At 36.3% G+C, this 22,842-nt stretch overlaps 4 protein-coding genes across 11 annotated transcripts; 1 reads left to right on the top strand and 3 right to left on the bottom strand.

The window, feature by feature from the left end:
* Positions 1-587: 587 nt before the first annotated feature.
* Positions 588-5,197, bottom strand: LOC18043413 (probable zinc metalloprotease EGY2, chloroplastic). Of its 5 annotated transcripts, none has more exons than XM_024186803.1 (12): positions 4,887-5,197; positions 4,726-4,801; positions 4,334-4,489; positions 3,913-3,966; positions 3,703-3,813; positions 3,360-3,434; positions 3,163-3,268; positions 2,945-3,038; positions 2,344-2,497; positions 1,603-1,810; positions 1,280-1,440; positions 588-1,085 (listed from the first exon to the last, which is right to left on the bottom strand). In XM_024186803.1, exons 1-12 carry the CDS (start codon positions 5,039-5,041, stop codon positions 837-839), a joined length of 1,599 nt encoding a protein of 532 aa, XP_024042571.1. In that variant the 5' UTR covers positions 5,042-5,197; the 3' UTR covers positions 588-836. The 5 variants fall into 5 exon arrangements, with proteins under 5 accessions (XP_024042571.1, XP_024042572.1, XP_006435704.1 ...); XM_024186804.1 differs by having other exon boundaries at positions 3,703-3,807; XM_006435641.2 differs by having other exon boundaries at positions 3,913-3,963.
* Positions 5,198-11,804: 6,607 nt separating this feature from the next.
* Positions 11,805-14,646, bottom strand: LOC18043412. 3 transcript variants are annotated; one of them, XM_006435640.2, is made up of 6 exons: positions 14,351-14,646; positions 13,896-13,950; positions 13,690-13,782; positions 13,505-13,594; positions 12,751-12,904; positions 11,805-12,457 (listed from the first exon to the last, which is right to left on the bottom strand). In XM_006435640.2, the coding sequence occupies exons 2-6, from the start codon at positions 13,920-13,922 to the stop codon at positions 12,078-12,080; spliced, it is 744 nt and encodes a 247-aa protein (XP_006435703.1). In that variant the 5' UTR covers positions 13,923-13,950; positions 14,351-14,646; the 3' UTR covers positions 11,805-12,077. The 3 variants fall into 3 exon arrangements, with proteins under 3 accessions (XP_006435703.1, XP_024041515.1, XP_024041514.1); XM_024185747.1 differs by having other exon boundaries at positions 11,805-12,427; positions 14,351-14,619; XM_024185746.1 differs by lacking the exon at positions 14,351-14,646 and adding an exon at positions 14,095-14,222.
* Positions 14,647-17,308: 2,662 nt separating this feature from the next.
* On the top strand, positions 17,309-18,151 carry LOC18043411. The gene is made up of 3 exons (XM_024185541.1): positions 17,309-17,333; positions 17,434-17,601; positions 17,679-18,151. The coding sequence occupies exons 1-3, from the start codon at positions 17,324-17,326 to the stop codon at positions 18,149-18,151; spliced, it is 651 nt and encodes a 216-aa protein (XP_024041309.1). The 5' UTR covers positions 17,309-17,323.
* Positions 18,152-19,244: 1,093 nt separating this feature from the next.
* LOC18045480 (auxin transporter-like protein 2) lies at positions 19,245-22,620 on the bottom strand. 2 transcript variants are annotated; one of them, XM_006435638.2, is made up of 9 exons: positions 22,259-22,620; positions 21,964-22,157; positions 21,694-21,879; positions 21,448-21,560; positions 21,155-21,338; positions 20,974-21,071; positions 20,380-20,587; positions 20,032-20,289; positions 19,245-19,580 (listed from the first exon to the last, which is right to left on the bottom strand). In XM_006435638.2, exons 2-9 carry the CDS (start codon positions 22,132-22,134, stop codon positions 19,374-19,376), a joined length of 1,425 nt encoding a protein of 474 aa, XP_006435701.1. In that variant the 5' UTR covers positions 22,135-22,157; positions 22,259-22,620; the 3' UTR covers positions 19,245-19,373. The 2 variants fall into 2 exon arrangements, with proteins under 2 accessions (XP_006435701.1, XP_024041513.1); XM_024185745.1 differs by lacking the exon at positions 19,245-19,580 and adding an exon at positions 19,599-19,853.
* Positions 22,621-22,842: the final 222 nt, after the last annotated feature.

Raw genomic sequence — 22,842 nt, 5'->3', positions numbered from 1 at the left:
TATTGCTCGATTTCATTGCAGTCCTCGCACATTTTCTTATTTACAATTTCTTTATAATAGCTAGGATGCATCTTATTTAGATCTACAACATTTCTTGTAATTTTTTTTGTTTTATATTTTTTTTATACGATGATGCTGACCGAGAAACATAGGGTTAGAAACAGTCTTAACGATGGAAAGGTAAGAAACAATTTAAGTGAATATAAGTAGTTCTGTTTTGGTGACTAATTGACGGTCTCTTTACAACACACATGAAATAACTCCTCCAACCCTTTACCTTTGTCATGGATTGGAAGGGGAGGTATTTTAACACTCAACCGATTATTCATTTTCAAGTTGAAAAGTTTAATTAGTCATCGCATTAGCTATAACTTCATATTCTTCAATATGAAATTATTGTAGTTATCACTACCAGTGCTGCCATGCAAATGTTATGAATTCCTTGTTTAAAATTTGTATCATCAATAGAAACAAGAAGTGGTAAAGTTGTCTCAGCGCTGCATAAGACCTGTCGAAATGTTGTAATTTTTGTCTAATTGCGTCAAAGTGACTATCAAAACTAAGTGCCAATTGACATGCACATCGAAATTGCAGTCGGATTTTATCTGCTTTAAGTAAAAATAAATTATTAACTAGCTATTTTCTTCCACAAGAAATCAGCCAGCTCTTGACACGTTTATGTTGTTCTTGATTAATGACATCGCGGATATTTCAGCTACTACGCAACTTACAGCCCAAGATGTATTATACAAGGAGAATCTCCCTTGAAAAGTCCTACTGAGACAGATTCTCATCTATCAGAAGGATCAGAGTATAACATATGAGAGAAGATTGAGCTAGAAATTTGAAACAGCTTGATCTGAGAAAGGGAATGGGTATGGTAAGCATACCAGCAATCCTAGGAACAAAACTAGAACTCCGAGAGCAATGTACTTATCATCAGGATCTGTGATTTCCTCAGAGAGTGGAGCAATTGGCCCCCTCTGCAAGAAGAATACGAGTACAACCCAATAGAATGTGACGTCACTAAAAAGAGAGGACAGGCCTAGCAGCACGATTGAGACACCTGTCAAGCGCGTTGAAGCCTGTTCAACAGAAAAACTTGATCATTATAACACTTACGCATTTCTAATTAGTTGTGTTGGGTAGTGTTTAAACATATATGACTTTCAGTAGATATCCGGAATTACGATTACAAGTTTGAAGGTCTAACCATGGACCATGGTCATTAGGCTTGTGAGAGAATTTTCAGTAATCAGAATAACTTCAAATGAAATACCTTTCTTCCCCATAAGGCAAAAGCAATTCGGCCTCCATCTAGCTCCCCAGCAGGGATGCTGTTGATGGCATTTATGAGAAGTCCAGCCCAAGCCCAAATGACTAATGGGTTAACAGATATTGGAGTGCCGTCCTTGAGTACATCGCCAAGAAGAAGCTTTGCTATAAAAGAAGATAGGAATTCCACAGCCATAAAGTCAAATAAGAACCAAAATTTCCAGAACTTGTAGTAACAGATCAACACGAGATTCGAAAAAATTCAACAAGCATGTATATGGAAACCCTATCTTTGCATCAAATAGCTGTTTTAAATCAATTGCTTACCAAAGCCCCCAGCAAGAAACGACTCATGGAATACTGAAGCATCAACAACAATGCCGATACCATCACTGGGTGGGAATATGAATCCTACAAGAAAAAGAACAAAGCCCAACGAGAACCCAGCCAAAGGTCCAGCTGCTGCAACCTTTAGGAGATCTTCACGCTTGGAAACAATATTTCTAATCCTCGTTATAGCACCAAAAGAGCCTATCTGCCACCAAAACAATTCATTAGTCTGACACATATGCAAAGGAAACACATAATGAATCCGTAAATGCTTTATAGATGTAAATATGGCTTCTGGCCAACATGGTTGTGATCAGCCAGCTGATGAAAGCCAGTGTTCTATGTTATTGCTTGGACATCACTATTAATATGCATCAATAGTCAATCAAGAATTTATGTTCTCAGGTCTGAAACAAATTTCCCAAGATTTAGGTTTGATTATGCCTTGATTACAGAATCATGATGATCAAGTGCTTTTGGAGGCAATCTTGCATTTTTTAACAAAGATTAAACCATCCAACATCAATGTTGAATTCTGTGATTGAGCTTTGAAGGAATTGAAGAGTTAGTTTCAGGTGGAAATCCAACTAGCCATTATAATATAGTTTATTATGATTACCATATTTTTTCTCCATAAAAGTAGCTTCTCTGTACTGAAAAATTCACAATATAAACAGAAAATGGGGAAAAGGGAGTGGGGAGTTCTTCCAACTAAAAGTTTGGAACAGAACATATCACCTGCCAACTAGGAACGAAGTAGGGCACCCCGAGCTCAACTCCAGTGCTTTTCGCAGCTAAAATGTGGCCAAGTTCATGTACCCCTATAACAAGTGCAGTAACAAGAGCTCCAGGAAGGCCATTTGTCAACAAGTTGAGATTGTCAAAAGTTGATCTGCAGCATCACAAACATTGTTTTTGCAGTCAAATAATGAAATACAACTAAACTTCACCACGTGAAGTGTCTCAGAATTCACATAACTGATTCGTAGAAAATTTAGAGTAATTCAGACAGGTCTTCTCCATAAAGTTGCCCTTTTGCCGGCTAGGCTGGTTATTATATACTCCATCCTAGTTTTAATTTTTATCATCAATAATATTTCTTTTTAGGTACTTCCCCAGCATCTAAGATTTTGCTAAAACTATAAATAAACAACTAAATAAGGTAGTGTAGAGTGGGTTATGCTTATTAACAGCAAAATAATCTTGCAAAATCTATAATCTCAAAGAAGAAATGAAAAATCAAGGAGGAAAATTAGTTGCATTTTCGAAGGAGTTAAAACAGGCCATATTTCATCATCTTTGAATATATGACTTTAAAAAGTCATAAAGAACCACTTACAATAAGTTGGACTGCAGAGCAGGCACATTCCGGAGAAGTAATGTAAACACAGTAACCAACCCAAATGCCCCAGCTGCGAACCATTCTGGGACAGCTGCAAAAGCAATATAAACCAATGCTGGCTAATAATCTTTATGTTCCAAAGAATGGAAATCAGTTACGATGATGAAGCTTGATATCAGCATGAATAACTTTCTAGGTGACAGTTAAACAATCACCTGTTGTCTCTGGTTGCAATGTTTTCCTTGGAACTACAACTGCTACTGGCTTATCATCCTCTGGATTGACCAGAAGAAAAAGCTTATACTGATCCCCAAATTTATTCTGTGTAAATATTGAGCAGAAATTAAGTCTAGCAAAAGATAATTCAAAATCTTCATAAATATTGTTATTGACAAAGTGCATATCTGCATACCTTCATCCTAGTTGATATTTTTTCATAGGTTTTAGCTGCCTGTCCTCTCAGATTTCCTTTAAACAAAACTCCACCCTATCAAAAGTAAATGAACAAGTTAAACTAACCAATAAAATGCCCATAAGCAAGCACCTATCAACTGGAAAAATTAGCATAATATCACCAAATGAATGAGTCATTTTAATTCCATATAAATGAATAAGGAGTTCCCATTTCTTGAAGGATCTATTTATACAACCATTGGGTTTCTAACCTTGGTGGTGTACTCCATTTGTAGCTCTAGTTATTCACAAAAAGTTTCACGCAAATGAGAAACAAAAAGCCAAAGAAGTAATATACCCACCTCATATGGCTCCTGGTTTGTCACAAAAAAGGTATCAAAACCGAATACTTGGTCCTTTAGAATATCAATTGTCTCCTTTGGAATCCTTATATATTCATCCAGTTGCTGAGGCTATCCAGGAAATATATGGAGAGAAGTATTGTAAGAAGACATTGAACTATGATCTTTGTTCTAATGCAATAAATATGAAAGTGCGCAAATCATAATCACCTTCACACCTGGCAATGGGGATCCACTGGCAACTTCTCCATTGCCATCATCCTGCTTTAAACACAAGCTTAATGCAATAACTATGAGAGGAAAAGAAAAGTCCATTCTCTACAAATGAAAGCGAACTGTTTTCTTGATATCCAAGAGTTATGAAACTCAAAATGAGAGCCAAAACTTTAAATAGACAAAGTCATTCTGCTCAGGCGTTCATATGCTATTAGATCTCTACTTTCAAATTTAATTTTCTTACGAACAATATGGACACAACAAGAAAGGAAAATCTAATCAAGTGGTCAAGAGTAGAAAGTGAATTCATCAGATCACACTGACTAACCTCAATCATATGATGATAATCTGATAAACAAGCTATCTAGTGACCGCAGTTCACATTTGCATTACTTTAATTACTTAAAATAAATACCTGGACGCCACCTTTTGTATCAGCAACATCATTGCCATTTATTTGATTTTCAACTTGGGGCTGTGAATCAAGTTGAGAATCCGGCTGGGATTTGTCATCCTCCTGATCGGAAGCAGTTGCCGGTTGATTTTCTTGACCATCATGAACTTCTTTTTCCTATATAAATTCAGATAAATACCAATTCATTAGAGGAGAAACACAAAAGTCAAAAAAGATCATACTTTACTAGGGCAATTAAAAGAAATGTTCATCATGAAAAGAAAGATGATACTTTTTTTTTTTTGGTAGCAAATTCTTTGCTCAGAACTGAAATACAGCAGGCATTTTATAAAATATACATGAGCAAGTACCAAAAAATTAAAATGAAATAAAATAAAATAAAAAAGAGGCACCTTATCATTATTGCTATCCGGTTCAGTCTGTGTATCAGTTACTCTACAAATAAGCTCTCTCTTCTTCCTGCAAAATCTATAAAATGAACACTAATATCCATTAATTAAAAATTAAAATAAATAAATAGAGTTCAACCAATAATACTAGAAAAAATCGATACCTTGAAACCTTATAGGAGCTGAAGTTTCCTAAACGGCACCGTACGGGGCGAGTGACATGTAACGAAGCTAAAATTGGCTGAAAACGAATATCACAACAAGAACTGCAATGTGGTAGCAGACTCAAGTTCCCGCGAAAAGTTGTCGTGAAATTCATTTTTCAAATTTTGAAATATAAAATAAAAGAACAACAATACTGAAGCCTTAGTTCGACTGAAACTTAAACATTATTAAAAATTGGAGAATTTTGATTAAGGTTTTGGTTTGCAGATTTGGAGATCTTTCGAGTCTTATCTCAGGACTGACAAGTGCTGACGAGTATCGAAAAATGAAATTATCCTTTTTTTTTCTTGGTTAAATACCCGCCTAAAGATTTTTTCCGTTTTGGATATTACCAATCAGGATCCGACATGTGTTAAGAAGCGGGACAGTTGGACTTTATTGGTATTTTATCCTCATGGACTTAAAAGTAGAGCTGCTAAAATGGGTCATCGGGTCGTGTTCGTATCGTGTCAGTTTTGTGTCATGTCAAATTTAGGTCGATTCAAATTCGACCCATTTAATAATCGTGTCAAAATATTGAGACTCAAATCTGACACGAAAAAATAATCGGATTACCCAATAACTGGCTTAATATTTATATATTAAACAAAAGTTACATTAAATATTTACACTTTGTCATACATATATATGCACATACATACATACATCCATACATATATACATAATTTATCAATATTATAAAATATATATATCTACTAAAATATTACACATACTATTGAGGTTTTAATTATATATATGTAAATAATAGTATATATCAATATTATAAAATATACATGTCTAGTAATATTTTATACATTTACACTATTAAAGCTCTAAATGTATTTAAAATTTTATAAATAAAATATTGTGTCTATATTCATCCTTTTAAAGAATAAAAAAAATCATCCTAATATTTAAGTTTTGATGACAAGAATCTGTAAATTATTTTAAAATAGAAAATATAATCGGGTCATTGATCGGGTAAATGGGTCAAGAATTTTAACCCTAACCCGACACGGAAAAAAATCGTGTTGACCTGGACCCGACCCATTTAATAATCGTGTTAAATTCGACGACTCATACTCATTTATTGGTGTTGTGTTCGTGTCGGGTAATCGGGTCGTGTCAAATTTTGCCAGCTCTACTTGAAAGGTTTGTGCTTGCCGTCCTAGACATTTATGATATTTCGCACTATGTACCTTATTGATATTCGCCACCATGGAATGAAGACATGGATCTCGTTTGCTAATGGGCCGGCCATTAAGGTTTGTTAAGAACATTTATTTTCCACCGAAGTATGATGGATAAGAATGATAGCAACAGCAAGTTCTGGAATTTAAGTTTCCACTTTAGAGGGTGGAGTCCTCCAGAATTAGAAAAAGTAAAGAGTAGAGACTAGAGAAAATAGAGGAACAGAGGAATTGTATTTTGGATTTAAGGGAGTTGCTCTTTTCTTGTTCATTCATTTCTTTAAATACTCCTTCAAGAGAGCTACAGACAAATTATAGAAACAGCTAAAAATATTCTCTCTAACAAACTTGACAACACAGCAAAATAGAATTGCAATAATAAGTAAATAACAAATTCAACACAATATCTTAAGAGTATCTAAGTGCTGTAATCGGTTGCACCATCATTCCCGCACAAAATCTTGAAGCTTGAAGGGAATTTTGGGCTGTCTCTTAGGCCTAGCTTGAGCAACCGGCTGTGCAGTGGTTGTATCATTACCATCCCCATGGAAATGAGTCTTGTCCTCAAGGCTAAATTAAGGAAAAGTGGCGTGGAAATGTTCTCAATTCTCCCATGTAGCTTCATCTAGTGTGGTGTTAGACCACTGCACTAAGACTTGCTTGACCTTTTGCTTATTTGTCTTGATAGTTCGCTGGTCCAAAATGCATAGAGGTATGGAATAAGATTCTACAGTTGGTGGTAGGTAAATGGGAATAGCTTCAGCAGGATTTGGACATAGCTTGAGGATTGAAATGTGAAACACATGATGGATACGAGATTCGGGTGGTAACAATAAGCGATATGCAACCTTTCCAACCCGTGCAACTATTTGGTAAGGACCATAATACTTTTTTGCAAGCTTGTTACTTAGACGGTGAGTAAGAGAAGACTGTCAATAAGGTTGAAGCTTAACATAAACCCCGTTACCAACCTCAAACTCCTTATTGCGATGATGACGATTTGCTTGGGTGTGCATTCTTTATTGTGCTCTCTGAAGATTCAGCTTGACAGTAGCCAATAAAGCTTCTCTATCCAACAATGCAGAGTTTAAAGAATCAATAGGGGTGTCTTCACTGGAGTATCCTACAAGAGGTAGTGATGGGGGCCTGCCATAAACAACTTGGAATGGTGAAAACCCTGTAGAACTGTGTGTACTGGTATTGTACCAATATTCTGCCCATGGTAAAGCAGCAGACGATCTATTTGGGTAGTCTCCAGTAAATGCTCGCAAGTATGTCTCGAGACAATGATTGACCACTTCTGTTTGTCGGTCAGTTTGCGGGTGATAAGCAGTGCTAGACCGTAACTCTGTTCCCTGCAATTTAAATAGTTCTCGCCAAAATTCACTAATAAACAGAGGGCCACGATTAGTAACAATTGATCTAGGAAATCCATGAAGTCGAACATACTCGCGAACAAAATATTCAGCCAATTTTGGTGCAGTAACTCCCTCAGGCAAGGCACAGAAATGACCATACTTGGACAATCTATCAACAATGACCCAAATAATTGTCTTACCATTTGATTGTGGTAAAGAAGTAATGAAATCCATGGAAATGTCTTCCCAGACTCTTGATGGTATGGGCAGTGGTTGTAAAAAGCCCTTTGGAAAAAAAATTTCTGGTTTAGGTTGCTAACAAATTAAACATTCTCAGACATGTTGCCGTACATCACGACGCATTTGCGGCCAATAAAAATTGGCTGATAATCGAGCATAAGTCTTTTGTTCCCCAGAATGCCCGCTAATCACCGAGCCATGGAATAGATTCAGAAGGCGTTTTCTGAGCTCCATATTGTTGGGAACAAAAATTCTACCCTGATGGCAGAGTAAGCCTTGTTGAATAAAAAAATTATTATTTGTGCAAGCACCTTTCTCAATCGATTAAAGAATTTGTTGGGCCGTGTAATCCAAAGCAAGGGCATCTCGAATTCCAATTAAGAAAGTGCTAGTAGTAACTGAAATTGACATCAAATTACTTTGTGCTTCGCTTGTCCATCATGAAAGAGAATCGGGTCCACTGTTTTCAACCCCGGCCTTATGTTCAATTGTAAATTCAAACCCTAACAGCTTTGTCAACCAAGTCTACTACTCTGGTGTCTGTATAGTTTGTGTAAGGAGATGCTTGAGGTTTTTATGATCAGTGAATATGGTGAAGGGTCGACCCAAAAGATATGGTCGCCATCGTCAAACTGTTGCCGTGATTGCATATATCTCACGACCATACGCAGGTGCAGATTGAAATCTTGGTGGCAACTTTTTACTGAAATAAGCAATTGGATGTCGATTTTGGGAGAGAATCGCACCCACAGCAAGACCAGAGGCATCTGTTTCCATTGTAAAGGCTTTAGAAAAATCTGGTAAAGCTAAGACAAGAACTTCAGTCAGAGCGCGTTTGAGACGCTCAAAAGCTAAGTCAACAGCTTCGCCCCAGTCAAATCCGCCCTTCTTAAGCAAATCAGTTAATGGGCTTGTAATTTGGGCATACCCCTTTACAAAACGTCAGTAATACCCTGTGAGTCCAAGGAAACCTCTCACAACAGCAATTGTTTTTTGTTTGGGCCAATTTAAGACAGCTTGAACTTTGGTGGGATCAACACTCACTCCTTGGGCTGAAACTAAATGGCTGAGATACTCTAATTTAGCTTGACCGAAACTGCACTTGGACAACTTAGCATACAATTAGTTTTGGTGGAGCAGCTGTAAAATAATTTTGAGATGATAAAGGTGTTCTTCATGGGATCGGCTGTAAACAAGAATGTCGTAAAAAAAACTAGAATGAACTTACAAAAATAAGGTTTGAAAATATAGTCCATTGTGGCTTGAAATGTAAAGGGGGCATTGGACAGCCCAAAGGGCATTACAAGAAACTCGTAATGACCTTCATGTGTTTGAAATGCGGTTTTCGAAATGTCGAATGGGTGGATCCGAATTTAAAAATACCCACTCCGCAAATTGATTTTTGAAAAGATGATGGCCCCATGTAATTCATCTAGTAATTCATCCACTGCAGGTATCAGAAATCGATCCTTGATAACGATGGCATTTAGAGCTCTATAATCAACACAAAATTGCCATGTCCCATCTTTTTTGTGAACCAAGAGGACGGGTGAGGAGAATGGGCTGGTGGAAGGTTGTATAATTTGATCTTGAAGCATTTCTTGAACTTGTCTCTTGATTTCATTTTTTTGATAACGAGGGTAGCGGTATGGTTTAACTTTCACAAGACTATATTATGAAAGAAGAGTGATTTTGTGGTTAAGGGGTCTATTTAGTGGAAGGCCTTTTGGGATGCTAAATACAGCTGAATATTGGTTTAGTAGTGTTAGGAAATCTTAGTGAATGTTGGAATCTATGGACTGATGAATATTTTGAATTAAAGATGAATTGACTAGTTGGGGTTCTAAACGAAAGTACTGAGCTATTGAGGTAGTTTGTTGTAGTCTTTTGAGTTGGTGAAAGGATATAAGAGTAGGGTTAGGCCGAATATTTTGAGCTCCTTCAAGTTTAATAGGCTACCCTTTATATGTAAATTCCATAGTTAAGGCTTTGTGATCAGTGATAATTTTCCCCAACTTCTCCAGCCATTGTACCCCCAAAACAGCATCAGCTCTAGAAAAATCTAGTATATGAAAGTCAGCTTCAAATCCAACACCCTGCATCTCGAATTTAACTTTCGAACAGTGACCTTCGCTGCGAATCCGTTCCCCATTGCCAACAGCTACCAAAAAACTCATTGTCTTCTCAATAGCCAAATGAAGGAAGTGAGCCAATCGTGGGTGGAGATAATTATGCGTACTCCCAGTGTCAATTAATACTGATAAAGGTTTATTATTAATTTTAGCACTCAGTCTGAAGGTTTGAGGACCAGTTGTTCCAATCAAAGCATGAAAAGAAATTTTGGGGCCTGGATTCACTGCTTAGGCACCGTATCCTCCACCAATATTTCTTCTTCTTGTAAAATTTCTGATGGTTCCTCTGTCAACAATAACAGAAAAGGGTGAGTGCGACAACGATGACTGGGCTTGAATTGTTCATCACAATTGAAGCATAAGCCTTGAGCACGGCGTGTTTGCATTTCGACAGCCGTGAGACGACATATAGGAAGGGCAATCTTTGGTGGGTTTGATGGATTTGGTGGTGGAAGGGGTAAAAGGGGATTTAGTCGTATATTTGTTTCGTTGCGGGTAGTTGTGGGTATTGGTGTATTGGTTGGTTTCCATGAAATGGATTTTTGGTTATAAGATTGCAATTTATCTTCAATCAATTTGGCTAAAGCAATTGCATCACGAAGGTTAGAAGGTTTGTGAATAGCTAACTCATTTTGAATAGTTGGTTTTAAACCTGAGATGAAGCAATCTAAAATGGCATCTGGGTGAAGGTTGGTGACTCTGTTACAGATGTTTTCAAAGGTTGATTGGTAAGCCTCTACAGAACTTGTTTGGGTAAGTTTAAATAAAGTAGCTCGATGATTAATATAAGAGGAAGGGCCAAACCTGCTTTCAATAGCTCGGGTGAGAGCTGCCTAGGAAGATAATTGTTGATTCTTGTGCATCCATTGGAACCAAGAGAGTGTTTGGCCAGTCATATAGAAACTGGCGATATCAATCCGCTACTCCTCTGGGGTTTCATAGAAAGAAAAGTATTTTTCAGCTTGAAATATCCAATCTAAGGGGTTAGATCCATCAAATGTTGATCGATCACATCGTATGGATCTTGTGCTTTGTGTGGGTTGTAGTTGAACTTGTATAGGTTGTGTATTTTATGGTGTAGATGGTGCAGAGGCTGGTGGGTTTGTGGAGGACCCAATCTGAGAGGGTGCCATCATGGTAACTCTGGCAGCAAGCTCTGCTATAGAGTTTTGTAGGGCTTGTTGTGCACCTTGCAGATTTTGTTGTGAACTTTGGTTAATTTGCTGCTGTTGTATTATGATTTGGCGTAGGTCTTCAATGGATTTTTGGGTCGATTTTTTGAGTTGTGTGACCTGTTCTTCAAGGGCTCGATATCGTGTTTGCATATCCTCGTTTGTCATCTCTCAACGAAAGCACCAAATGATGGATAAGAATGATAGCAGCAGCAAGTTTTGGAATTTAAGTTTCCGCTTTAGAGGGTGGAGTCCTCCAGAATTAGAAAGAGTAAAGAGTAGAGACTAGAGAAAATAGAGGAACAGAGGAGTTGTATTTTGGATTTAAGGGAGCTGCCCTTTTCTTGTTTATTTATTTCTTTAAATACTCCTTCAAGAGAGCTACAGACAAATTCTAGAAACGGCTAAAAATATTCTCTCTAACAAACTTGACAGCTAAAAATATTCTCTCTAACAAACTTGACAGCATAGCAAAACAGAATTGCAATAATAAATAAATAACAAATTCAGCACAATATCTTAAGAGTATCTAAGTGTTGTAATCGGTTGCACCATCATTCCTGCACAAAATCTTGAAACTTGAAGGGAATTTTGGGTTGTCTCTTAGGCCTAGCTTGAGCAACTGGCTGTGCAGTGGTTGTATCAAAGTAGAACATAAAACATTTTGTTTTCTTAATAACATACTCGCTGAGAGCACTGATAAGTAACTTTCAAAATTTTTAATTTCAAAACAATTTTTTTTTTAAACATCAAACTAGTTTTTATTTAATGAGGGCAAGCAAAAACCCTTGAACAGAACCAGAGGGAATCTGAGGCCCAAACTAGCAATATGTGAATGCGAGAGTTTTCTTGCCAAAGAGAAAATAGAACAGATAAAAACATAAGACTGAATTCAAAACCAGATGGTATCTAGTATTTGAATAAACCATTAGGCTATACAAACATTTTCATAATTGGCAAGCTTTTTTCTTTTTACCTAAAATCGCTATTCAAGTAAAGTTTGAAGTTCCGTTCTTAGGAATAGTTACAAGAGAGACGAGAAAAGTGAGAGACCCTTGCCTACACTAGATCCTCAGGCCTCAAATCCCACCTTTTCTTGCGACTACTGCGAATATTTGTGCCAAAAAGCAGCTTTGCCAACTCTACTGGTAATGGTGATGGCTCAAGCTTGATAAAGCACTCCTCATTGACCTCGTCGTCATTACTGATCCATCCATTGTAAGGTCTACGTTTCCTAATACGAACAGTGTGCTTCGGTTGTTCAGAGTGAATGGCATGTGGAGGCGAGAGGTTAGTATCTCCAAAAGGATCAACACTACCAGAATCCTTATCAGAAGTTTTAAGGATGTTAAGATGTTGCTGTTCTCCTGAGTTCTGCTCCAAGTTTAGGTCTTTCTGGCCAGTTCCATCTGCGAGCATTGGCAGACGATCATCGCAATCTATCAAAAAGAGCGCAGCTGATGTACTGTATTTGCAGCATAAATATACAAGGCAATTTGTACAAAGTTCAGTTTAGTCAAAATCCATACTAATGTGAACCTGAAAGCAATTCATAGTTCTTGGCTGGTATAAAGGAAAAGGAAGAAAAAAGAATGATCCAAGTGATTGAATTGACTGAAAAACCTATGTTCTGAGCACAGGCAACAAAAAAATTCCAGAGGAGGGCACAATATATTACCTCTTAAAGTATGCAGTGTCAAGCTTTGAGAGTGAGAAATGTGAAGTCATTTACCTGAATCATAACTCACTAATGCAGTACCCGAAGTCCCATATGTCTGTGGTGCAGACTCCAGGGCCTCACTAGCTGGCAAAGTGATTTCTAAAGCCTCCGCGTCTGAGTGGGGGGGTGGAAGAGCGGCAGTTGAGGGCCCAGCAAGTGTATCATCCTTCAACAGAGGAATAAAAGAAAATGCAGACAACAAAATCAATTCATATTAACATCCTTAATATAGAGATGGAAAGTAAATATGAATTAGAAGAAATTTGGGGGCTCAAACAATTGCAGGAGAAGCTAAGTTGGAACTAAATGTGAATCCTTTGAAGAAAGTATATCATTTAAATAGCAGCAAAATATCATATTCAATCACAACAGATAGAAATAAAAACTGAACAGAGCAGAATCAAACCAATAAAATAAACAACCAAAATTGGAGTAGATGGGATGGCAAAGTTTAGCCCCTTATAAATACCCAACATTTTCAAATTGACTCAACCTAAAAAAATAAAAACCCACAGTCAACATGTTTGAGACCATTAATGAACATAAAGGCCATAACTGCAAATTGATCTTAAGTGTGTCATTTGCAACCATCCCAAAATTGCAATATGATTCGTGAGATGACTTGCTATTATCAATCTCTTTTCTACTCCATCTATCAACCTTTAATTTACATTCTAAGAAAATTAAAGATGAAAAAATAGAACGGAACCCTAAAACTCATGATTCGTTGAAGGTGAGATTAGTACGTAAAAAATAAAAAAGTTACCTTTTGTTGCTCCTCTTCCTCAAGAATGTTATCAAGGAGGACTTTGTATGAATTCTCTTCAATAAAAAACCAATTGTCTTCTCCATAAACCTAAGACCAAAAAACCAAACTTTTCCTTGTCAAAAACACTAACACCCAAACATGTTTTTGCTTAAAACTAAAAACACAAAAACAAGAACACATACATTCAAGAGTTCCTTTAACTTCTTCAGAATCAAATCCTCTGAGAACCCGTATACCTGCATTGCTTCAAGTGCTGCTTGCATTCGGGTATTTTTCTTCAGCAAAACCAACCCAAAATGAAAATAAGAAAAAGAGACCCGTTTTAGCAATCGATAAATGAAAACTAAAGACAGTGAGAAACCAAAAAAAAAGTGCTGTTTATGATTACCTTTCTTGGTCTTCTTCTCGGCGCCATTTGTGAGTGAATCACCCCCTTTGTGAACCTATAACCCAATGAAAATTGAAGGGAAAAATTATCTAAATAATACAATTTTTGCCCAAAGCTGAAAACTTACAAACTTCAATTGATATCTAAAACAAAAAATACAAAAACTTCAGCGGACATGTCGAAATGCATTTGAGCTTACTTTATCGTTGCAGTTTCACGGCGACTTTCCGGCGGCCTCACGGTGGACTTACCCAGTGAGAGTAAAGTTACTATCTTTAACTAAGTAACTTAAAGAGTATATCATAAACTTTTCTATCAAATTATTGATTTTATATATTATATTTCAATCTATTAAGAAATTTGGAAAATAGAAATAGAGAACATTAGTAATTTTGGTACGTCTCTTCCATAAACATCTCAAACCAAACAAAAGAATAAAGAGAGCAGAAATTTACCTGTGTGACGTCACCAGCGTGAACCGCAGGTCGCCGATTCTTTGCAGGCTTCCGTGTGAAAGCTCAGAGGGAATGTAGTAGAGAGAGGGTGCAGGAAGAAAACGTTGAGAGAGCTTGAGAACTCAACGGAACGGAGGAGGGAGTGTGATTTTTGGGACTTCTTACTATTTTTTATCATTTAAATCTGATTTCTTTTTTTTGGGGGTTTAATTATCTGGGTTCTGCTATGCTGCCATTGTTGTAGCTAGCTTACCACGGCCACTGTCTTTTGTGACTAATATAAATGTTTTGTTGAGCCCCTTGTACTCTGTTTTATATATAATTTATTAAAACGTATTATGACACTTTATACTTACCTTCATTGTCAAAATTCAATTTATCACCTTAAACTTTTTTTTATTTACTATTTTTTGTAATATTAAAAGAGTTTTTATTTACAACCATGCCACATTAATCTTCTTAACACATAAATATCAATAAAAAGACAAAAATGCCCTTAAATGAATGCTAAAAAATTATTTCTTCTCTTAAGGAATTACGATTGCTCATCTTCCATCACTTAAAAAAAGTTGACTCATCATTGTTAAAATTTTAAGGGATATGAACCATGGACGAGTGTTCGATTCGGGTTAATTACAAAATCAATCGATTTATAACTTATAATTTAAAAAAAACTAACATTAAATAAAAAAATCCTAAATACTCACAAATGCCACATTTGATCGAAATCAATTCACAATTAAATTCAAAACAAACCCTCGTGGCTTCATCTCTCTAGTCTCCTCTCAACCCAAATACCCACATTGGGAAGCTACCAGCCACTAGGTGCCACCATGCCGCTCCACGTCGACAAGATGGCATAGCTGCACCACGACCGACAACCTCGACCTACATCAGCCTTTTCTCTCCTCGCTCAAAACAATATCACGTCAGCCACATCACTATAGGCAGAGGAAACTGGAGATCCATTGAAGCCAACATATAAAGTCACAACGTAGAATTACTCTGGATAAGCGAGGCTTGAGTTCACCCTTGCCATCGTCATTTTGCTTTCTCTTGCTCTCGCTTCAACTTCTCATATCAAATTGAGGATTTTGTTTTGATGCATATAATTTCCACCACAAGAACCATCACACAAACAACCAAACCTACAAGCGACTATCCTTAAATTGACCGTCAGTCAGCAACATTTAGCAACAATTGAAGCCACCATTAAGCTCATCACAGAGAGAAAGTGAAGAGAGGTGAAGAAGAAACGAGAAAAAATAAATAAATAAGAGATGTTTAGAATTTTATTAATTTTAACAAATATGAGGGTTAATTTTTCCTTTTAATACTTATATTAAATTCTAAATAAAATAGAGTGCAAGGGGCTCAATAAATTTTTATAGTAACCAATTCACAAAAGACAAAGGTGGTGGTAAAGTGCAAGAGTGGCCACACAGCCGAACCCCTAATTATTTTGGGTGACACATTTTTAATAAATTTTAAAACGGTGATATTTATAAAAAAAATCTAAGCAGGTGACATTTTATTAACGTCTGCTGTTAACTTTAATGAGAATAGTAAATTAGTTATAAATGATATTTTTGCCCCTACAATTAATTATAAAATAATGTTGCCGTCCATATAATTTATTACAAAATTATAGTTTTATCCCTACAAAATCATATTTTTGCCCCTACTCAGTTATTTTTAATCTTTAATTTTTTAAATAAAAAATTAAATCAAAGTTTAATTAACAAGGTATTTTTTGGGTAAATCAAATATTTTTTTTAATTCTTTTTGAATCAAACTGATTTGGGTAATCAAAGTTTAAGAAGCACATCTCTTATGAATTGTAAAATTTTATATAAATCTAATATATTTTATCTCTTTGGCCTTATGAAAAAAAAATTATTTTTTTCAATTTTACCCTCCATCAGTTAAAATTAACAGCAAAAGTTAACAGAATTTTATTGACTGCATGAAATTAATCATTTTTATTATTATTTTAAACATTTTGAAGCAAAAACGCCATTACTTCCTCATCTTTACTCCAAGAAATCATTGCTTTAATTTGCAAAGATACATTAGCAAAACTAGTTGGTACCAATTCTTTTATTATCACTTTTTCACCTTCTTTTCCTGAGCTTGCGCTTGTACTTGTAGAGGCAGAACTGGTTCGTCCGATAAATTCGAAGAAACGACGTATCTGTCTTATAACACCTTCATCCTTGCCCGACACGTCGTCTCTATAAAGACGACTCCTCTTTTTTATCGGCAGTTCTTTCAAAATTCAAAACTTCGGATGGAAGGAATGTAAAATAAATAGCAGAGTGCAAGCAAATAGAGAAACTGACCGTTTACATTACCTTTCAAAAGAAAAGTCTCTTTACATTCCATGGTTGAGTCAAAAGTCAAGCCAAGCTTTTAACCGGCCACATCAACACCAATGCAATCAACCCAACCCAAGAATTAATATAAGACGCATTACTAATTATCTTTACCAATTCATTAAGAAACTGGAAAAGAAAACTAAACTAGCAGCCATGGCTTCATTTTCAAAATCATTCTCTTTTGAATCTAATACAGCAAATTTTGCTTCTTCAACATCTGGTAGGTATCTCCATTGATGATGCTTCAATTCCAAAGTATATGTATCTCTGTACATGATTCATCTTCAACATTGTAGCATTGTAGCATTGAAGTTAGAAATAATACAGACATTTAGATTCGAGAAAAATTATATCGTATGCATGTTCTGATTAATTCTTGCATTTTCAGCAGGATCCTTCGTCTTTGGCTCTTCTGGTAAATTTTTTTACTCTCTCTACTCTCAACACTTTACTGTTTTTTAACTAAGTTTTGATTCTCTTAAAACATGACAGAAGCAGACTCAAATTTAAGCCTCTTCGATTCCTCTGCGTCAACTACCTGTTGTACATTTTACTGTGTATCTCTCAGAAACCTTTTAAACCTGCATATCTACCAATGTTTACTGGTACATTGTCCAATGATCGATGCTAGTACGTTCCAAGTGTGATCATCCGCATGCATTAGTGTGTTTTTTTTTTTCTAATTAATGGAAACTTTGCTTTCAGCCGTCAACAGCAGTAGTGCTCTTGGCTTCAGGAAAAAGGAAAGGATTGGTAAAAGGCGTAATAAATGTCGTACAAGTTCCCCTTTGCATACGAGTGATGCCATTGGCACGTTATCTGCAGAGCAAGCTCCTAGTGGCATTGTGTCGTTTAAGGCAAAATCAGATGGCGGTGAGGTTAATTTTCTGCCTGAAGTGTGTTTCTTTTGTTGAATTATGCTTAATATTTTGATCATTGAATTGTTGCAGAGAAAAAACCATTGTCCAATTCACCGTTGCCGTTGACAATGGTCACGCGAATCTTGAACGGAATACCGCAGAGCCCACATTTTTACCAGCTTCGAAACTACTCTGAGCTAACAAGAAATAACTTGATATCAGCATGGGATCGAATTTTTGAAGAAACAGTGAGAGAAATTCACTCTCTACAAGCAATGGACTTCTGGGTTAGAGCGAAAAGGCTTTGGAAAACAATAGAAGAGTTGCAAAATTTGGGGTACAATGTGATTGCATTAAGGAGAAGGCTGGTGGATTTAGGTGATATTATGACGGAGCTCAAGTTGTTTCAATTTCAGATAAAAGGGTTGAAGACCAAAGCTGAGAATCATAGAATGGAGAAGAGTAGACTTCTGAGCTTGATTGAGAATATGCAAGCACTGGCGAAGAAAGAAGAGGATTGCATGGAGAGTAAGCTGATTGAAGCAACAAAGTTGGAGAATTAACTACCAAATTTTGACGCTGCCTTTGCTAAACTAGCCATTGAACCAATCTAAATGAAGCATATATACGCCAGTGTTGCATTAAGCATAATCTAAGTGCATATAATTTCGTAGGTACCCAGTACAGCTTGGAGGAGTATGCTGTTGGTTTTATGTTTTGTTAACTCTATTTTTACTGCAAAAATATGCTATATTACTTAAATCAGTAGTGTTTAAAGCATGGATGTCTGTATAAGTTAATGACTATCCAAGTGTGCATAATTAGACTAGAGGAACGAAAAATTCAAGATTTTCAACAGAGTGTGGAGTGTGTTGTACTAGACAGCATTGCATTGTAAATATACCCTTAGTTGAGAGGTTAGATTGCATATTCTAGATCTTATATAAGATCAAAAAACTTTTATCATCTTTTTTACCCAAAGGAAAAGAAAAGGGAATTGATTGGTTGACATTCACTGCTATGAATCACGCCCATCTCAATATACATTTTATAAAGCCTAGTGAATAAAGTGAAAGAAGATTATATGATAACGCTATGATGATATACACCTTAATGCCTCCAATGGTAAATTGAAAATTGAAAGCTGCTTTTTCCTCCGATCTTTTTTACACTTTTTTTATTTTTCCTCTAATTTTTATGCGTTTTGAAGAAACAAACCAATAAGCTTCACAAGCAAAAGAAGTAAAGAAATGAAAACTTGTGATTGCTCATTAAAGCTTTTCCTTTATACTAACAAAGCGCGTTTCCTTGAAAACGCTTTTTTATAAAGAGCTGTTTTTATCATCTTTATCCTGCATGGCATGGCGAAGTGCTTATTTAGAAAGTTCTTTTGGCATGTGGATGTTTATTCAGAAACACATTTTAACTCGTCAGACTTCATAGAATGGAATTAAGCAACAAGACATAAGAGTATCGGATCATGATTCACGTGACAGGAGAAAGGCAAAAAAATAGAACTGTGTTTTGGACTCATGTGGACTCAACATCATAAGCTGCCCAATTTTATGTACTGTGTGAATGATACAACACCAAATCCAAAATCTCCTATAGAATTATTCTTTATAATTATATTGGGAAATTGTAGGCTAAACTTAATAAGAAAATATAACATGCACAAGCATCTAATATTGACATAGAAATGTTGAACAAATAACAAAAGGGGAAAATACAAGAAACCAGAAGACGTTAGAAATGCTTTGGTGGTAATGTGGGGTGGGCCCATAATCAGTGAGCAGTAGCTGAGGTTGGCGGTGGGCACTGATAGCACTTGGCAAAGAGTCCAAATGTGTCGACTTGCTTGATGAAGTTGGTCATACTAGCCCAGCCTCCTAGTCCAAACCCAACCACTAGTACCCATACCAGTATGAATGTGTTCACCACGTACATTGCCGTCCAACTTGGGAGGAAGAACGGAAGCTTCTCCGCTGAATTCTGTAATCACAAGAATTATGGAAGGAAAAGCTATGTTCAGAGACTTGTAAGAGATGTCGTTCTCTAAAGATGCATCAAATGTTGTTCAAGTCTTCCAGCTAATCTAAGATACGAAGTAATGCAGGGACATAAGTGTGAAAATAACACATAACCAATTGATGAGAAAGGACCGCCAACATCATTTCAAGATTATAATTTTGCATCTTTTCAAGCATTAAATCCACGAGTGGGCCTAGAACTACAATAACATCCGGGGTTTCAGTCACCTCTGACCTACATTATGAGGCCGGAAACATATCAATAAAACAATTGGACTTATCAAACATATATTTTTTGTACAATTGCAATCCCAATCAAAGATGAGAAAATTTGCTGTGGCACGAGATATAAGGCAGTGGGTAGCTCGTAGATATAAATTGAAGATTAGAAGTTGAAAGATTGGACCATTCACCTGTCGAGCAGAGGCTGATCTATAAGTGAGCATATGGGCTAAAGCAGGGATGATGTAGACGGTGAAGCTGACCAAGAGAGCCCCCACAGCTGAGTTGATGGGACCAAAGAAAGGAAATATAATTGCCAAGAACCATATTGGTATCACCACAGGCAACCGGGCAAGTGCCCTCAAACATATGCTCTTTGTATCATGCATTCCCACCACTTTCTCCCACACAAAATATAGTGGAGTGCATGCAAAGCCAAATGTTATGAACTGCAAAATAAAAGGAAAAATATTGGTCATGCCAAATCATTGCTACATGTAATAAAAAAAAAATGGTTGTCATCACAACATTGTACAAACCTGGTGAATAAGCATTAGGATTACTGCAACATCACGCCATCGACTGCGTGGAAGCAGTGAGAAGGCATTTGAATGTGTGAGGAGTTGATCACCAAAAGCCCAGTAAACAGCGGCAGCAGAAGGAATGGTTAGAGTGAACACATACAGGGTGGCAAGAAGATATATGGACTTGAATTTCTGTGGCTTCCACATAGCATGCATAATTTCTCTGTAATTTAACATCCATAAATTAAAAACTTTATCAATAATTAGTCAAACCAAAGTCAGGCTGAAATGAATGCGTGGGACACATCACATAGATATGCTAGTCTTTAGCAAGGAAACATAATCAAGATCCTCTGAAAGAGGGGATAAAAATCTTCAATTAAAGTAGCAGAGCAAATGAGGACCATCTAGATTTAAAAGAGCAGATGAGGACCATCTACCTAAAGTTATAACATATATACCTACCCCGCATGACTTTTTTTGTCAGCACCAAACACAAAATTAAGCATAACATAGACTAATATCTGCAGTGACAAGATTTGGCAAACCATAATTAACTCTCAAGGCATTTGCAATAGAATTTATTTATTTTTTTAAATGTTCACTTACACAGTCACTGCATGTCCGCCAAAAGTATAGAGTATATTGGTGGCACCGGTGAAGTACAAAACCAACGTGCTTGGGCCTGAGTGAGTCACACCATCAACCTGTAAATAGATAAAGCTCAAATCTAACGGCTGATAAGCAAAGAAGGCACCCAGGAAGCATCAGAACCGTCGAATAATATTACCTGGCCATGAACAAAAGCTGCAATGGTCAAATACCAAGCAGTATAAGTGGTCATACCAAGGCCAAGGAAAGACCAAAGTCGGTAATTGTGAAATGAGGGTATGAAAACAGTGGTGGCACAACAAGCTCCAAAAATATATGTCCATGTTCTCTTGTCTAAATTGTCATTTATATAGTATATATTACTGCAAATCACAACAAGAGAAACAGAAATTATTGATCAAATGAACAAAACCCAATAATTGAAAATAAATAAATAAGATCAAAATTGGGAGGGAAAAAAAATTATAAGACCTTGCACAAGCAATAAGCTGGATAACAGAACCAAAGAGGAGGAAAGTGCAGTTGAAGGCCAATCCAACAGCTTTCCAGTAAGGACCCAGCAGTCCATCTAGCACTTCAAACCACTGCAAAAACAAAAACAAGTGAATTTGAATTATATGTAGAAGCGTTTTGGGATTATATGAAACAATAAAAAGGAAAAAAAAATGATTTTTTATCTTAATTTTTATTTTGGGGGTTTGTTCTTGAAAAGCTAACCTGTATGACATGGTTCTTGAAACTGACATTCTCTTTCTCTTTTCTGCTTCTATACTCCACATACAAAACACTAATAAGATATGCAGTCCAGCTTCCCATAATCCCATAGAAAATTTGCAATATGATGCCTGATAGCATTCCCAGTTGAGAGAATGAGTATGGAAGTGTCAACAAAACTTGTGCAACCTGTAATTCAAAATACAAACATGAGATGGGTTCTTTTTTTTTTTTCCCTCTTTTTCTTTTTTTGAACATCAAGTAGAATTGTACCTGATTAGAAGCACAGCTAAACCAGGCATCATAAACAGACCCACCATGCCAAAGAAGGCTTTTGAGGCCAAACTTTGAGTCATCTTGCTTAATTTGTTCCTCTTTCTCTTGACTCTCACTCTCATTCAAGCTTGACACCATTTCTTCATCTGCTTGTTTCTCACTTATCATTTTGCTCACACAAATTCAAAGATCTGCAACACGGAAACACCAAGAGCAAAATAAAAAATAAAATAAAATACAAAAGACAAATTGATCTCAAGAGACAAATATATGTGTAACACCTTAGTGTTACCTTGTTGTGATTAACAAATGTAGGAACACTGGCAAATTGGTTTACTTGCTAAACTGTCTTTCTAAGGAAAAGAGAGCAAGAATGCAAAAGCATGAAAGGCGGAACAGCTACAAAATCATTTAAAGCTTCACAATTGAAGAATTGGCATTTCGCAGTGTTGTAAATGACCCTTCTAAACTTTGAAAGCAACTAAAAACTTCAGCTGCTTTTTTTGCATGCTTTTGTTTAAAACTCGCATGATTTCTGTTACAGAGTTGCAGAGATTCTATTGCGTCTGTACTTTGCTTGAAATCCAAAACTTTATACTATTTGTTTTTTTTACTCTGTGTTTGCAGCGTGTCCATGTCTCTGTGTATTCTTATGTAATCTCTGTGAGTGTAACCGTCACATAAATGGCATTAAATATTGTTTCATGGGTGTGTTTGTATGGTAAATATCCAAATAAGTAACATAATGAATTCTTGGTAATTTACATTTTTCTCAATTAATTCCAATTTCAATATTTGAAAGTCATGTGAATTTATCTGTGAGTTTTCACGGATAAAGATTCTCTTTTTATCTGAGCTCTCATAAACTTTTAAAAA

The sequence above is a fragment of the Citrus clementina genome, unplaced genomic scaffold (assembly GCF_000493195.1).
Source record: "Citrus clementina cultivar Clemenules unplaced genomic scaffold, Citrus_clementina_v1.0 scaffold_4, whole genome shotgun sequence".
Taxonomy (NCBI): Eukaryota; Viridiplantae; Streptophyta; class Magnoliopsida; order Sapindales; family Rutaceae; genus Citrus; species Citrus x clementina.
Note: the sequence above shows the minus strand (reverse complement) of the source record. Positions and strands in the feature narration are given on the sequence as shown.